Source organism: Streptopelia decaocto, assembly GCF_964273445.1.
Source record: "Streptopelia decaocto genome assembly, chromosome: 12".
Lineage (NCBI taxonomy): Eukaryota > Metazoa > Chordata > Aves > Columbiformes > Columbidae > Streptopelia > Streptopelia decaocto.
Window position 1 is genome coordinate 4,041,196 of NC_138667.1, and position 16,757 is coordinate 4,057,952.

The following is a 16,757-nucleotide window of genomic DNA, read 5'->3' on the forward strand; positions in this document are numbered from 1 at the left end:
CACAGTGCACACTCTGTCTCACCCCAAATTACCAGGAGTTAATTGTACCCACAGGGCTGTGAGCAGTGACTTACTGTGGAGCCACAGCTCAGCCGGGGCACAGGCAGAAAGCATCAGCACAGACATGCTAGAGGCAGAGTTTATTACACTACGCAGGCTAAGAACCCTGGGCAAGACCCCACATGGGTAAGAATCGAACCAGCTCTTTATCAAAAAGTTAATACTATAGTCAACCCCATTCTCCTTTGGTCATTACAAAGCAAGAGAAATATTAAAAGAAAGGTATTTATACACAGAGGGAAGCTGAAAAGATTCTGTCCAGCCCTTCCCCCCCACCCCGTTCAGGTCTTCTGGCTGTCAGGAGCAGCAGAGTATCAAATCTTCACCAGTTGTCAGGTTGTTGGGGTTTTATTATTATTGTTGTCAATAAAAGCAATAATTACCAAGAGCTGCCATTCCTGCTCCTCCCCCAGGAGGGCGGAGGGGCAACACCAGGTCCCCTCCCTCTCTGCCATCCCAGTGTAGGGGATGGCTGTGTACACGGGGGTGCAAGGACGTGCACACACTTCCTCTCGCCAGTGCACACACACAGCACAGCTGGCACAGGCGATGTGGTCTCTGATCCCTCGTTTGTATGCAGTCTTTTTAAAAAAAATATTGTATTATAATAATAATATGAACTTCTCTTTCCATTTTGTATCTTCTGGAAAAGTGTCAATCGTCCGTGAGGTCCTGCACAAAGAGGACTTCCGTGTGGCTGAGTCCGGCCTCCTGCAGCGTGGGGGGGTTGGGCCACTCCTCTGTAGGGAGGCAGGGCAGGACGCGGCGGGGGAAGTTGGCCTCAATCTGGAACTTCTCCGGGCTTTCTTTCAAGGAGAACAAGAAGTCATGGATCACCTGGGAAAGAAGCACAGAAAGAACTGCCAGCTGGGGGAGCAATGACACAGCCAGATCACACCCCCGGCATCTCACAGGGGAGAAGTTCACCAAATTCACACCATCACTGCGCTGTAGACACAAGGTGTTTTCTTGGCATGCATGAAACAGGATTTGTCACCTTCATAGTCCAGACACTGTTTCTGGCTCTTCCTACACCATTACTTAACAGGCAGCAACAAGAGTCTCAGCTTTTCAGGAGAAGAAGTTTTTTTCCTCTAATCTCCCTCTTATAAGCTGGTGGGACCAGGTCCCAATACACACTTCTCCTTACCCAGGAACAGCGCTGCTTGCTAAGGATCTCGGCAAAGGTCACCACTTGGCAAAGTCCAATGGAGCCAAAGCTTTGCTGAGCCACCTGGAGAATCTCTTGACCCTCCTTTACACTGGGAAGCACATCAGCTCCGCCCCAAGCTCACCGTCAATGACTGTGTGAAGTGGAATCGCCGCTCCACTCTGGAATCGTTAGGCAGCTTGAAAATGATCTTAACGCTCTCTGGGTCATCAGGATGTGGTTCAGGAGGAAGGCATTCGGATTTCCGCTCCTTCTCCTCCTGCAGCGTCTGCAAGGCAAGGAGGGAGCAGGAGCAATGGGCAGGCACTGAAATGACCTTTATGCTTGTCCCTTGCAGCACAGCGGCTTCAGGGAGGCTTGGAGGACACTCAAGCCCTGAACAAGACAAGCAGTTCCAACCTGACAAGACAACTCTACTGCAGGCACTGCTCCCACACAGCCTGAGCATCCAACAGGGCACAGCAGCCCCTCTAGCAGTCAGTTTGCTCTCACCTGTCGCCGCCTCTCCTCTGCTAGTTTTTGCTGCTCCACTTCCTCCTCTTTCTTCTTCTTCCTCTCCCGTTCCTCCTTCTTTTTGCGCTCCTTTTCCTGGTCTGCACGCAAGGATGCCAGATATGCTTCATCCTGCTGCTGCCTCAGGACTTGGGTTTGGTTCCTCTCTTCCCTGCAAACATAAGCAGGGAGCGGTCAGGACTAGCAGGCCCTAAAGTGAAGGCACAGGAGGCTGACAGCAGACCTGAGGGTGCAGGTACAGCCTCAAACTCACAGGAGCACACACATCAGGTAACACCTCATTTAGGGTACCACAGGCTCCTAAAAGGCAAGCCAGGTCTCCACAATCCCCAGAACACAAACTGTTTCCCTAGGCTGAGTGGAAATGAACTGAACACAAAAGACTCATCACCCACTGCAGCTTGACAGAGAGCACGTGAAACTGAACAGTCAAGTGGGCACTGCTCATCTCCTTCAGGTAATTCCTTATGCATTTCAGAAACCAGCGGCATCAAAATGTTTTACTGGGTCCCCCACAGAGTCTGTGGGGCAGAGGGGGGATAGGCAGAAGACCAGAAGTTGGTGTTCTACTTTGGACACAGCCTGTGAGTCCATACAGAGCTACCAGGGACTGGAGCTTGTGCTCCCGAGGCACTAACAGCAACACTGTCAGAATTCAGGACAGTCAGCCCAGGCAGCAACACTTGCCTACCGATGGGCTGCAGACACCAGCTCTGCCTGCAGTGCCTTTGCTCCCACTTGCTGCTGTCCAAGCTTTACCTGCAAAGCTCCAGGACACTACAGGGGTGCAACTGCGGTAAACCGTAGAGCACTCACACCCACCTTTTAGTAGCAGGCCTGTATGGGCAACCCATCCAGCTCCCTGACCATACAGCAGCCTGAATTTATGGACTGGTGATCCCGCTGAGAAGAGGAGCCCACAGGCTGTGTTACAGAGGGGGAGATGCTGACCCACCTGCCTACACAGGGTGTCTGGAGGAAGGAAGGGGGCAGAGCAGAACCTGCCTCCATAAGGGCTGCCTTACTGCAGCTCACGTCCATTCATACCTTTCCAGGCGTTCAGACACCAGGTATGTCTGGTTAGCATCCATAATGAACATCAGTTGATTAATGAGGTCATCAGCCTGGATGAGGCCTTCTAGCCGGCCAACTACCGTCATTCTGCGATCCTTCAGCATAATCACAGCCAGGAATGGGTACGTGTTCTCTCGCAGAGCCTGGGAGACTGGGAAACAGGCACAAACATCACAACTGCCTCATGCAGAAAGGTCAGCAAGGGGGACTGCACACTTTCCATCACCAAGGGCCTAGGAAAGCAGCTTCCACAGCCACTGTCTCTTCCAATGCAGAAAAGGTCTCAGGCTCCATTTTGTCAAACTAAACTCTATAAATTAACAAAGGAACAAAGTGGTTTGGAGCATAGAGACTGAGGAGGAAAGGACAAAGCTTTCAAGTAACCAGAAAGGTTCTTGAATTTAAGCAGGAAGTAAATTGCTCTGAGTGTCCATTCAGAATGGGACGAAAAGCCCCAGGTTTAAACTACAGAAAGAGAAGCACAGGTGAAGCACAGGGAAACACTTCCTAATATTAAGGATGGCCAGGCTTTGGAAGATGCTGTTATAGGGAAGATGGCAGAGCGTTATCCTGGACATTTCAGGACAAAATGAGGTTGGTTGTGCCAGAGGCAGACAATGAAGCAGATTAGGGGCTTTTAAATTACTATTCACCTACGGCTGCTGACCACCTCCATGCCACACAACTTGGAGCCATCATTAACAATGGAGCCTTCCAGACTAAATCAGAGCACCCTGTGGATTAAATGAAAGGCCACGATCCCTTTCCAGCTCTGCTTTCTAGGCTGTGACTCCAAAGCATTGCAGCAATGAAACAGCAATAAGTAAAACAAAGTCTCCTTAGAAAGCCATTCTTTCAGGGTGTTGATAGCCAATAGCTGAACTATGAAGCCAGGAACGACCCAGATTTAGTACTGGAACTCCTCCCCTCTCCTGCCATGAAACAAGAAGGCTCAGAAGAGACACAGGAAGCATGAACAGAACTTTGAGAAAAGCCTCCATTTGCAGCAAAACCCTACAAAATGCTGGTAGGCCAGGTATCAACAGCTCCAGAAAGACAGTACTTAAAAGGACCTCGATGTGGACTTTCAAGGAGGAGAGACTGTGTGTGGAATGAAGATTACCGTCTCGGAAAGGGAAAGAATGCCCATAACAGGTTACTCCCAGCCTCAGGCATAATACAAACTAGTGTTAAGGGCACAGCCAGATACCTGTTTCTGCACTCAGTTTAGTTCCCCGCACACACCCCCCAACTCCCACGAACAATGCACTGAAAGCAGCTTGAATGCCCACAGCAAAGACACCTAACTAGGACTTCCCAGACACATATGGAACAGTGCAAGTTACAAACAGAAGGTATTTCCCTGGCACCCAAACAGGCCATCTGAGATATCACATGAAAACAAGCATGTTATTTCCCCATGCAACCCTGAAATCTTATCTGCCTGCACAAAAACCACCAGCACGTTCCAAACACATAAATTTGTCAAAAAGCATTTTGTTTGTTCCAGAGACAGTAAAGGCTAGGAGGGATACACTCACCTCTGTATCCCTCTGGTTTATTGGTTGAACAGGCCCAGAAGAGCATTCTAGTGTTTATGAGGGTGATCACCTCAGGTACGCACAGTGTATTTCTAGGGGACAGAGAAAAGATCATGTGAATGAAGCTGCATTTAAAGCACATAGGTACCTATTTGGAAAACTCTCCTACCTACCGGCAGAATTCATCTGTGTCTTGGTGGTCATCTCCATGAAGATAAACCAACAGGAAGCGCAGCTCCCGCTTGGCATCATTCAGTGCCTTAGCATAAAAGCAGAGGAGGTAAAGTTACAGGGTCTCTAGAGGCAAGGGGAAAGCACCACGCACAAGACTCATGTGACACAGCTCAGCAACGTTCACCCAGGGCCACTATTCTGCTCCTAGCATGGTTTTAATGAAGCAGCACTGGAGGATAAACCTGTCAGATTTTCTGACTAAATCCTCATTTAAGAGACTACAGTGGTGTTTGTTCAACACTCTTTTCAGGATGCGGCTTTGGAGAACAGTGAACCCAGCATGAAGCCCGGGAGGCAACTGTGTGGATCGACACCCCCCCCAGACACCCCTAGCAGACCCAAATGGCAGCAAAGAACCTTCCTTCACCCCTCAGACCCAGAGCAGCCCGGGCTGAGCTTTCCACTCCAGCCTCTACAGGACACAACCTTCAGACCACACCAAATGAAAACACTACAAAAAGACAACTCAATAATGCTACCACCCTCCCCACCCAAACCCAGCCCTGCCCCCGCCCCCCCCCCCAAAAAAAAAAAAAAACAACCCACCAAAAAACAAACAGAAAGCCCAAATCAACAAAAAAAATCCCCAAACAAAACAACTACTTGCATCTAGAGTCTCTGGATTCCACCCACCCAAGAACATTTCTTAACAAGACCGCAGGATAAGCGCACAATAGGCTCCCTGTTCTACTGGCACCAGTAGCCTAACCATTCCGTGGTTATTTAAGTTTGGATTCCAGGCAAGACAGAGGGGCCTGGAGGAGCTGTGGAGGCGGTGAGCTCCATTGCTGCGGAGCAGATACAGACTGCACATTCTTCTCTGGCACTCGGGCAGCAGCATTGATCCAACTGTCTGCTGGGACGTGCTGCAGGAGGCCCTGCCCTTGGCTAGGCTGAGAGAAGCTGCAGAAGAAGCTTCCTATCAGAAGGTCCCTCTTTTACAGAGCACCACCAGCCCAGATCTAACATGTGGAACTCTCACCTCCCATAATTTCTTCAGGGGCTCCCTCTCTCAATTTTGAGGTCCCACACCAAGTTCTGGGGTTGCGTTATAAAACAAGCCCAGGCAGTCAATCCCAATTTGCTGAGCAGAAGGACAGACTCTGGCATGCCACACCAGTTTATAAAAACAAAGGCAGGATTACAAAGAATCGCTGTTGGCTACAGAGCCATACAGACAGGCGAGGAACAGTCAGAGCAGCTTTGCTTTCCAACTTTGCAGGCTTGGCACGTCATCAAGCCTGGCAGATATTGGTTTTCAAATACACTTGTTCACTAGCTCTCCATTACCCGGTTACAGAGTTTGGGAACATATGCTGAGCTTTGAAAAGAAAAGTGGTTTTGCTATGTAGGCCCTGATACCATCAGGCAAAATTCCAACTCTCCATCACTCCAGGATCACCAACATGTGACACTGACCTGGCTGTAAGTTCCCTGGTAGAAGACAGGGTGTATCCTCCCATATTTTCCCTCGAACATATGAATAAACGAAATAATGTCACCCACTGGGTCAGTGACACGACTACGAGGATCAGGGCGTATAAAACGCAGAGCAAACCTAGGAAGGAAGCAAAGGACACTGGAAATTCAGCTTACTGACTTTCTGAAGAACAGGTTTTCTTATCCACAAAAAGTCCCTGGCATTCAGAAGGCGGAAAAAAGTCACAGCTGAGACCCTTGAACATTTATAATCGCAACCTAAACTGCCGCCTGCCCCAGACAGATATCACTGCCACAGAAACCCACCAGTCAAATATTATCTCATGCCAGGCATCAGCAAGTATCTGAATTCTCTGTGATTAACAGTTTCAACATCCTCTGGTGTATCAGGCATAAGCCACACCAACAGTAGGAGGTTTGAGGAATTTAGTCAAAGTCAGAACATTAAAAGCCACACAGTTTTGTCCAAATAATTTTGAAAACTGCATTTCTGTTATTCTAAGACTAACAACTCCAGAATGCAAAGAGCTGCAAAAAGAGAACATTACACTAGGAGTCCAATGAAGAAACAGCCATTCCTCTGAGGCTGAAAAAGCTTAGCTGCAAGGCAGATACCAATATTGTTTAAGTTCTATTGATGTATAGAACTGAACTTCAGAAAAGCCTTAAAGGGAAAAAAAGTAATACAATGGGTGAACTTCCAAAACAATGCAGATGGCAGGACTGCTGCGTATTTACTACCTTTCAACATCCCCTTTTCTCTCTATTAATGCTGTAAGGAGGCAAGATGATCAAACCCCTTCAGAGCAGTAAAGGGAAAAGAGGCAAGAGACACTAAAGGGCAAAAAGCAAAACCCAAAGAGTTTGCATTTTGTCAAGTAACTCACAGGGATTAGGGCAGGTTAACCTGCAGTTCAGCCCAACGGGACACAATTCTGATCAAGTTGTTTGTCCAAGGATACTGGACACTTGGACACTGTGTTGTGCCCACTTTGTGTGGCACTCAAACTGTAAAGCTGCATGGAGTGAGAATTCCAATTAAATATTTCATTTACAGAGCTGCAAGATGCTCATTTCCTGTGAAATAAGACTTATTTCTTACTAAACAGTGTAGGAATTCTACAAGGCTACTTGTAGAAGGTAAAGCCAGCTGAGCAAATAAATGGAAAATCTGCCATTAAAGCTAAAGATCCAAGTGACAGAGGTCCAGGTCAATCTAAGCTAGAGCGTGCCCTGATGCAGTCAATACATGAGTCTTCACAAAAAAGTACTTACCTAAATATATCAAGTAATGTGTAATAGGTAAATCGGAATGGAAGCATTATGAAGTAGTAACCCCATCCTAGTAGGCCCTGCAATTACAAAGAATTAGAACAGACTCTACCCACAGAACAGGCCTGCTGAAGCAGTGTATTCACCAGCACTGCACACATACGGGAATACTGGTGCTCTAACCACGGCAAAAGAGCTCAGCAATATTTCATGGCTTTGGACACAATACATCAAGTTTAAGTGACTGACAGTTCATTCAGAATTCAACGTGACATGTCTGAAAACTGGCAGTAACTATTCAAGCAGCAATGCTTTTGCTCTGTGCTAATTTTCTTAACTGTACAAAAGGATTAACAGCATTGAGTCTTACAGGTCCTCATGCAAATTTGTTTGTGAAGTATTAATGCAAGTAATTGACACCGTATTTAAGTTAACATCCTTTTTTGGGGGGGTGTGTTGTCTAAAAAGAAAAAAATATCCCTCTGCCATAAGGAAGGGACAGTCCTTTATTCCAACTGAGCTTATAAAAAAGCTCTACTATTCCTCAGCAACACATTCTATGACAAAAATAAGGTTGTCTCACACTGTGAATTATCCCATGGAGAAAATATATCTACAGTAGTAATGGAGGCTGGAGGAATAGCTCTACATTTTGTTTTCAGAAGATAAAATATTTAGAAAGGAGATAACAACATACAAAGAAAACAATTCCTTTCCCTGCTTGCAAGTTGTTGTTCGCAAATAGTCACCCAAGAAGCAGAACAAAATCCACTATAAGATAACTTGCCCTTGGCTGTGGCCTTGAGACAACGTAGCTGTAGATCCTGTGGTCGGCTGTATTGACCTGCAATGGCCGCGATGGAGGAGGATTAAAGACACTTGGGACACCCTCTTGCTCATTCAGTCGGTCCTGTACAGCTGCCTTTGAAACAAGGAAGAACAAAGGGAGGTTTCAGACATTTAAGGATGGCAGAAAATATCTTTTCTATACTTTGGACATCAACAGTAGGTATTATTTCTCCCCAGCCCCCAAAGCACTGGGGAAACAACTCATTACAGCCCATAACCCCCAATACGCTTGGCTGTATGGAAAGCCTTCTCCTGGCAGCCTGTGCACACACACTATGGGAAGTCACACAATGTGTTCCTTAAGTGATTGTTCACAGCCACAACAACTCCGCTGTGCACTCCTGACGCCAGCTCTCCAGATGGATCAAGACACTGTTATAGAGAGCTACTGCTAGTGGTAAATTCTGCAGTTGACAAATTCTCACTGGTAGCCCCAGCGCTCCCCACAGAGTTACTCTGTTTAATCCAGGTACTTGGAAACTACTATGAATCTTATTTGCAGGGGTACCTCTATGTTCCAGTTGTGCTGCTCCAGTGTGTGACGACATTGGTCCATGGACTCTATGCCAGTCAAGTCCTAAAGGAAGATAAAAGCAGATGAGTGCCAGGGAAGTGCTGTGTTTTTACTGTTCTCTGCAACACATGAGCACAGTCAGGAGTTAGTACAACATGTTACCACAACACTTTTTTTTAAGTGCTCTGCTCTCAGTTTAAGAGTGGAGCAACCTGTGTCAACCCAAATTCACAAACACAAAGGAGGCCTCAAACAGGCCTTTGCACCCTTCCAGCATCAGCCAACTCTCTGCAGCACCCAAGGGCTATTACTAAAACTGCACCAAGCCCAGACAAGAGCCTAACGTAATATCACCCACAACCTTCACTCCGGAAGGACATGCTAGGCAGATGCCCTCAAATGTCACCTCAAAGCATCGCCTTAAAAGACAGGTAATGCCCTTCTGAAAACCCAAGATGACCATTACTTCACCCACTGCAAGCATAAACAGACTAAAACCAAAACGATTGCGCACTAATGAAGGTAGCGTTTGCCAGCATCACAGGGGATTCCGCAGTAAAAAAAAAAATCCAGTCCTACTCAGACAGGACCTGAAACAGAAAACACAGTCCAAACACACTGGCAGACCTCACAGCCACCAAGCTCCCGAGTCAATGTTTGGGTAGGTGTATTTTAACCCGACGCCAATCAGAACTTCTCCACAAGAGATCAAACAGTATTTGTTATAACTGGAAGCCATGTCAGCACCTCTTGGAGACAAATCTTTGCTGACCAGCCCTGTCACTGCACCACAAACACATCTTTCCCCATGCCACTTACCATCAGGTGTTTGAACAGATATTTTGGGGCTGAGTATCACGCCTCAGAGACAAAGCACACTCTTTCATACAAAAGCATAAAGCCACAAATGTGCTGCTGCGACCCTTTTAACAACCATCCTTTGAATCAGCCAGTGAGAGACCATCCAGGTGACACCATTAACAATTCCGGCAATTTTGAAGGAAACTACTTTAAAAAAGAAAAAAAAAATACTAATTTTTTTTTTTTTTTTTTTTAAATAACTGGGCAACAGAAAGCCAAAAAACAGTTATACCTTCAGAAACAATTATTTAGCTTGGATACAAGATGGCAGAAACAATGACAATAACTGTCACAAGCAGTGTAACAAATTCAACATAAAATGTACTAGTGATAAGGAGACTCTTGAAATACAGCAATTTCTCCACCAAGGTCATTCTTGACAAGAGAACTCCACAGATTCTTAATGCCTCCTGCTCTTACCTGGTGGATTTCTCTCCCAACACCTCCTCAGCCAAGAAGGGACACAGGAATCCTTCCCACCTGCTGCTACACACGGTGACAGGCGGATCCTGCTGACCTGCAGAGGTTCTGTGAGCTGAACCACGCGACAGCCCGGTCCCCTACCTGCTGCTTCCACACACGCTTCCCCCAGCGCCTGAGGAGATCTCGGCAGCGCAGGAGTTTGGCCAAGGGCAGGGAACTCCTGCTCCCCGTGTCTGTCCTACAGGGTGCAGCTCTTCTGCAGGTCGCAGCTGATGATGATTGCAAACAGAGCAGTGACTTGACACAAATCCCTGCGCATGGTTTCTACTACACCTTGCGATTCAATCCGTTTCTACCAATCCTTTTTCATTCTGCTGCTCACCTCTCCATTTCCCACTTCATTTAAAAGACCCTGAGGCCATCTCAACAAGCTGACCATTTAGGAATGCATGGATTTTATTTTTACTGGAGAAGGACTGTGAATCTCTGCCCTTCCCTGCCCCCATTCATACATTCCACATGCTATTTCCACCCAAGTCACACTGTGGACAAACACCCCATTCAATCTCTGAGCTCAGTTCAAAGTTTTGAGCATTTCTTGGCTTCTTTCTCATGATGCCTCCACAGATTGCTGCTTTCTCATCTTCACTCTACTGTACAGAACCAGAGTGTTCGCAGCATTGCTGACATTAACTATGTGATTACAGTTGCTCAGAAAAAAAAGCACTTCAAGTCACTACCCAGCGGTGTACAAATATTTATTAAATAGTAAGTCTGCAGCAAGCCTTGCAAGACAGCACTGCAGAAGTGAATTTCATAGAAGACATGAAGCTCAGTGAACTTGGCTGTTGCTGCCAGAACACCTCTGTTCATCACTCAGCTTCACCATCATGTTTTAATTTAACTATCTTTCTTTAAAGATGTGCTTCACTGAGTAAAATTTAGGTTTTGTATTCTGACTTTACTCCAACAGAAGGCCCTTCATTGTCCTTTTAGAAGGACATCTTAAAAGGCACATGCAATTTACTCAATTATTTGATTTTAAAATGGAGTTACGATTTGCATATTCCAAAGCTTTGAAAGTCTTCTGATCATCATTCCTTAACACCCTGGAAATTCTGCCCATGTTTGCAAAATTTACGAGACTCAAACTCATTCACACCTTTGTCTCTAAATGTCTGGATTATGGCTCAGCACTAATAACAGCGCTTCACAACTGAACATTCCCTCTTTTTTGAATTATGCAAAATGCTTGAGCAGTTTTAGGTCAGAAAGCAGCACCAAACAGGCATACAGAACTATCGTCAGGCATTTAATGAGCACTGAATCACTGCAGCATTTGCAAGACCTACCCAGCCCCATAGAGACAGACCAAGGGCTGGCCAACATCGCCCTTCCCAACTGCTGTTCCTGCAACAGCCATGCTGCTGGTCACATCTCCAAGTCTTCTATGGCAGCACTTCTCCGTGGAGGTCAATCTACTTTTTTTTCCTTAGCATTTTAATACAGTTACTCCCAACAGGGAACAGAAGTGACAAAACCACCCCAGCAGCACCGTGCTGAGCGCTCACACCACTCTTCTGATCAATGAAGCTGCACAATTAACGTGGCAGGAAAAATAAATTGCCTCATAAAGGCAGCTTTTGAAACTGGACACCTTTCTGTATGTTACTTTGACCTGCTCCATGGTAGACACGCTGCAGTTCCAGGACGGTCGGGAAGCCATGCAGGGGTTCAGAACAACTTCACTCGGTGTGAGAACCACAGGAAGGCAGCTCAGCTGTCAGTTCAGACAAGATTTGCTGCTAAACACCAAAACTGTTCATTATTGCTCCCAATGACCATTTCTACTGTTATTTCAGCACCTTCTACAGCTACTGTTCCACCTTAGTCACATAAACAGATGAGAAACCTGAAACATCACATTCTGCTGCACCAGCTGTAGTATTTCTGCTGAATCTCACAACTATTCTGCAAACTGGGTTATTCACACACCAGACAAATAAACATGTTCCTGGCATCATTAAGGCTAAGAGAAGAAACACCATCTTCAAACCAGTCACTAACTATTAATACTAGTTTCCTACTGACTGCAGTCTATCATAAACCACCTCAGAGAGCATACATCTTACACAAACATAATAACAGATAAGCTTTAGTCAAAAATAAAATTAATCCTATTAAATTAGCACCCTCAAACCTTCACATGAATGTAGATCCACACTCAAGACAGTAGATAATATTTAGAAAACAAAATATTCAGTGCTATGAAAGCCAAGAAAATTCAACATTGCCTTCTAAAGCACCACTCAAAGCAGAGTACTGTGCACACCAAAACTGCTGTTGGATAGAATTATTTGCATCTCTCACCTTTGAGACTGCTCAGGATGCTAAAATCTTCTCAATACTGAAGTAGCAAAAAGTGCAATTCCACACTTCAAAGACAGAAAGAAAAACCCAGGGTAGAAAAAGGCTGTAAACTGGACTTATTAATTGTTCCCTCTGCAGATACACTCGTATGTTGCAACACAGTGTAAGAGATGCAAAGCCACAAGACTGTAATTGGCACTGCTCTTATTCCCAACCCACCACCAAATTCCAGGGAATTATGTTTCCAAGGATAAATAACATCTGACTTCAAGCAGCAAAAAAAAAAAAAAAAAAAAAAAGTCTTCACCAAGAGCTTCTCTTTGCATATTACAGCAAATGCCTTCAGGAGGGTTTTGATCAATACACAATACACTGAGCAAGGAAGGGTACCTGGGGTTTCTTGTTTCCTCCACCCTCTTTAAACGAGAGATGTTTTCAGTCCTGAGCATTTTGTTTTCCCTAGTTGAAATTCAAAATGTTATCATAAGTGCTAACTTCTTCCTTGGCAAATAACACTCCATTACTCCACATCAGCATATTATAACTACGTTAGACATCAGCCCAAGTAAATGGGCATAGATCAATAACAAGATCCTACAAAAGCTGCTTTGCTGTTTCTTCCATCTCCCAAATGGAACAGTATCTCCACAGCTTTCTTAAGCTGCTCACATCAAGTTTCTCTCTACAGATGTCAAGACAGCCAAGTCTTGACAGATGAAAAATTTAGATGCTTTTATTCATTTACATTAGCCAATGTTTCAGCAGCAAATGGGAGGCTGAAAGCACGCAAGAGTGCTTTGTGGCTTTTATTTCAAGTTTAGCCCAATTACCTCTCCATATTGGTACTATTTTTTTCTTCCATTAACCTGCCACAGCAGGGTTGCAGACAACTCTACTGTTCCAGCTCTGTCAGTAGAAACAGAGCTGTGACTTCTACTGTTCTGCCAGCAGAGCTGTTTATAGGAGTGCTACCAAAACACATAAAGCAAACAGCATTGGAATTAATGCAAAGCATGTATTAAAACTGTAACCCCGACAGCTGGGCCGCAAACAGCACGGCAGGCACTCACCTCTCTACCTTGGAAGGAGCAATTTCCAGTAGAAATAGGATAAACAGTGAAGGGCAACAACATCTTCACCCAGAGCAGCTGTTTGCTGGCTGAAGAGCACTCTACAGCTCAGTGCCTTCCTTCTGGCTCTCCTGTTCACTGTGACACTACCAGGGGCCTTCTGCTCTTGTTCACCTCATCTTTGTTATCCCCATTCCCTTCTTTCCCAGCTGGTTCTCCTGCCTCATTCACACTGCATGGCACCTTTCGTGGAAGCACAATGCCTTGCACCAGAGTACTGTGCAAATCACTTATGATGGTCCTTCACAACTAAAGTGTAAAGCTACATTTGAAAACATTTAAGCATTCCCTGCAAAGACAGCAGGAATCCTTGAAATGTTTACAAGCTAATTGGAGCAGTGTTTTGCAACAACAGCAATGTACAAATGATTTGAATGAGATTTAGCCATCCTTTCCAAACAGCAAACGCTATTTAACAGAGGCCAGCTAAAGCAAGGGTGTCAAACTCATTTTCACTGGGGGCCACGTCAGCACTGTGGTTGCCTCCAAAGGAGTAGTTACATTTATACAGTCCTAAAATTACATTTAGCCCTTTGAAGGCAACCACAAAGCTGATGTGGCCCCCAGTGAAAAATTAGTTTGACAAGCCTGAGCTAAAGGAAACAAAAAAAAAAAAAAAAGGGGTTTTCCAGGTGGACTGATTTAGACAGATTAAGTTTCATTTCAAAGGAACAAGCAGGACTGCACACCTGAGCTTCTTTCAGCCAGGTGCAAGGCACCAAAGAAGAAGGACTCACCAGTGAGGTCTGTCAGCAGCCCAGCCCTGGTGAACAGCTAATCTCGTACATCCCAGGGGACAGAAGAATGAGAAGATCCTGGTATCAAAGTCTCCCAGACTACAGATCGCACATTGAGCTCTGGACAGTAACTGTTTCCTAACTGAAAATATTCTCTTCTTTATAGTCTAAGGAGCATTTCCCTCTACTTCAAACGAGGGCTCAACGGGCATCTGGACTAAAACCTGAATCCCTGAACTTCTGACCCCTCCAGCCCCCAGCCTGCTGCTCATAGCAACACTAGGTAGCATTAGAAAACACAATTCTTTAGTTTCACAGCTGCCCACAGGGTTTTGGAAATAGCAACAGGGACACTGATGAGTGCAGCTGGTCCTATCTGTCCAGATTCTGTAGATTAATAAGTACTACAATGGGAGAATGGGAGCCAGAGGACAGCTTGTGCACAGATATACGTGCAGCATAAGGCAATGGCTTAAACCTCACATACTTACCACGGAAATTGTAGCACTGGGAAAGCAATTGTTAACATTGCTCTGCCTCCTTTGTCTGTAAGTTAAGATTGCCCAACCAGCCTAATCTGCAGTAAAGATTTAGAGGTGATACCTGTAAAAAAAGTTTCCTCATAGTTATAGTCATGGAGAAACACTGCAGGACATTAATTACTTCAGGGATTGTTGAATCCTCCTGGCTCAGAGATGAAGGCTTGGCAAGTATCTGTCTGGAACAATGAGGAACACCTGCTGTTATCCCAGCTGTAGAAGGCAGTGCTGGATGCCTCTGAAGTCCCTTTAAGCCCTATCGTTCTACAGTTATATCACACCAAAAAATGCAAAGCACAATCTTAGAGAGATGAACATGAAGCAACAAAATCAGACAAACCACTCTTGAAAGTAATATTGTATTTGTAAAACAACTCTGCAATCCAAGGAACACCATATGACACCCTACAATTCAGAAACAAACCCAAGACACCTGAAGACAGTTTTCATCAGCCAGCACAATTAATTACTTCTCAATCAGCAGCCCTAAGTATTTCAACTCCACAGCACTGTTTTCTCCACAGTAAGTCACATCTACAGTTGTTTTTGTTTTTTTCATAATTCAGTTACTGCACAGCCCCAAGACCCTGGCAAAACAGAGGTTAAGCGACCCAGCCCATGTTATGCTGCAGAGAGATTAGATCACTACAGTCCCCAGTGGCCTCCCCCCAACAGGCATTACTAAACACTGAGGGTTAGAAACAATTTTCTGAAAAAACACATTCCATAGAAACCCACTGGTTAACCCTCCCACAACACCAGGAAAGGCTCTCCCATTCATCACTAGCGACAACAGAGGAATTTTTTTTTCCGGCTAATTAAAATGGCCGGGACTTACCGAGGAGTTTGTACCCTGTACAGAGGTAATGAGGTTCATTTAGCAGTCACTTCCTGTCTCCCCAATTAGTGATGACAAACACCATTCCTAATGGAGTGCTTGGAGCACACACAACAGTGACCGGCCCCTCAGCGAGGCCCCAGCCCAGGGAGCCCCAGCCCCGCACAGGCGCTTCCCTCGCCCCTACAAGAGCCAGGAGCACGGGCCTCTCTCCTCTCGGCCCCTACTCAGGCCCGGCCCGACACCCCGCCCCGCCAAGCCCGCTCCAGGCGAGGCCTGTCCCAGCTCTCAGGGAGCCCCGCGCTCCCCGGACCGGCCCAGGCCGGCAGGGCCCGAGCGCCAGCGCGACGGACCAGCCCAGCCCGTTCCGTGCCCGCGCGCCGCCTCCACCGCTCCCGCCGGCCGGCACGGGCCTCCCCGACGCGGCACCTGAAACTGCAGCAGCTTCTCGGTCTGCTCCGCCGTCAGCTCCCGCTCCTCAGGCGCCGCCATTTTGCTGCCGCCTCTGACCCGCCGCTCCGTCACTCTCCGGAACTGACGTCTCCCGCCCGCACTTCCGCCCCAGCTCCACGGCGCGAGGCGCCCCAACGAAGCCAACGGCCGTTTATGGACCGCGACCGGAAATGCTCGAGCACGTTTCGGAGAAAGCCGAAGTGTTCTCGGGCCTCTCCGGAAGTGCCTGACTCTCATTAACGGCTCGCGGCGCTCTCGGGTGTTCCCGACGGGCGCACGAAGAGTTCCGAAGTGTGCCGAAAGCCGCTCGGGCGTTTCCGGAGCTGGCCAGGGGAGGGGGCTGCCTTTGGCTGGGAGAGCGGGGGGGAAGCCATGGAGTCCCTCGGGAGCCGGTTGGGCCGCGTGTCCCCGGGCGGCCTGTCCGCCACCGGGTGGGTCCTGCCCGGCCCCCTCCCGCCCCGCCGGCTCGCCCGGCCACCGGCGGCGGCTCCACCCAAGATGGCGGCGGAAGCGGCGCCAGCCAAGATGGTGGCTGGGGGCGGGGAGGGCGCCCGCTCCCGCCCCGGAGAGCTACGAGTGCGCGCGTGGGTGGGGACGGTGCCCCGGGACCGCGGGCCTGCGAGCCTGGAGTGAGGCGGCCGAGCAGCCCCGGTCCCGCATGCCCGCGGTGGGGCCGCGCCCGGCCCGCCGCCCGCGCACCGATCGGGGAACGCGCTGCGGGGAACGCGCTGCGGCTCG

General features: G+C 47.3%; 1 protein-coding gene across 1 annotated transcript; it reads right to left on the minus strand.

Moving 5' to 3' along the window:
• Nucleotides 1–125: 125 nt before the first annotated feature.
• On the minus strand, nt 126–16,710 carry FAF2 (Fas associated factor family member 2). The gene is made up of 11 exons (XM_082063836.1): nt 15,996–16,710; nt 8,663–8,731; nt 8,093–8,227; nt 7,309–7,385; nt 6,013–6,151; nt 4,533–4,618; nt 4,360–4,451; nt 2,792–2,969; nt 1,724–1,895; nt 1,356–1,499; nt 126–897 (listed from the first exon to the last, which is right to left on the minus strand). The coding sequence occupies exons 1-11, from the start codon at nt 16,254–16,256 to the stop codon at nt 715–717; spliced, it is 1,536 nt and encodes a 511-aa protein (XP_081919962.1). The 5' UTR covers nt 16,257–16,710; the 3' UTR covers nt 126–714.
• Between the last annotated feature and the right edge of the window lie 47 nt (nt 16,711–16,757).

Excerpts from the sequence above, each read along its gene's own strand:
- FAF2 (XM_082063836.1), bottom strand. The coding sequence starts at position 16,256 with ATGAGAGTCAGGCACTTCCGGAGAGGCCCGAGAACACTTCGGCTTTCT. Across the intron at positions 2,970-4,359 it reads TAAACCAGAGGGATACAGAG|TCTCCCAGGCTCTGCGAGAG; the intron begins GTGAGTGTATCC and ends CCTGTTTCCCAG. Across the intron at positions 1,500-1,723 it reads CAGAGGAGAGGCGGCGACAG|ACGCTGCAGGAGGAGAAGGA; the intron begins GTGAGAGCAAAC and ends CTTGCCTTGCAG.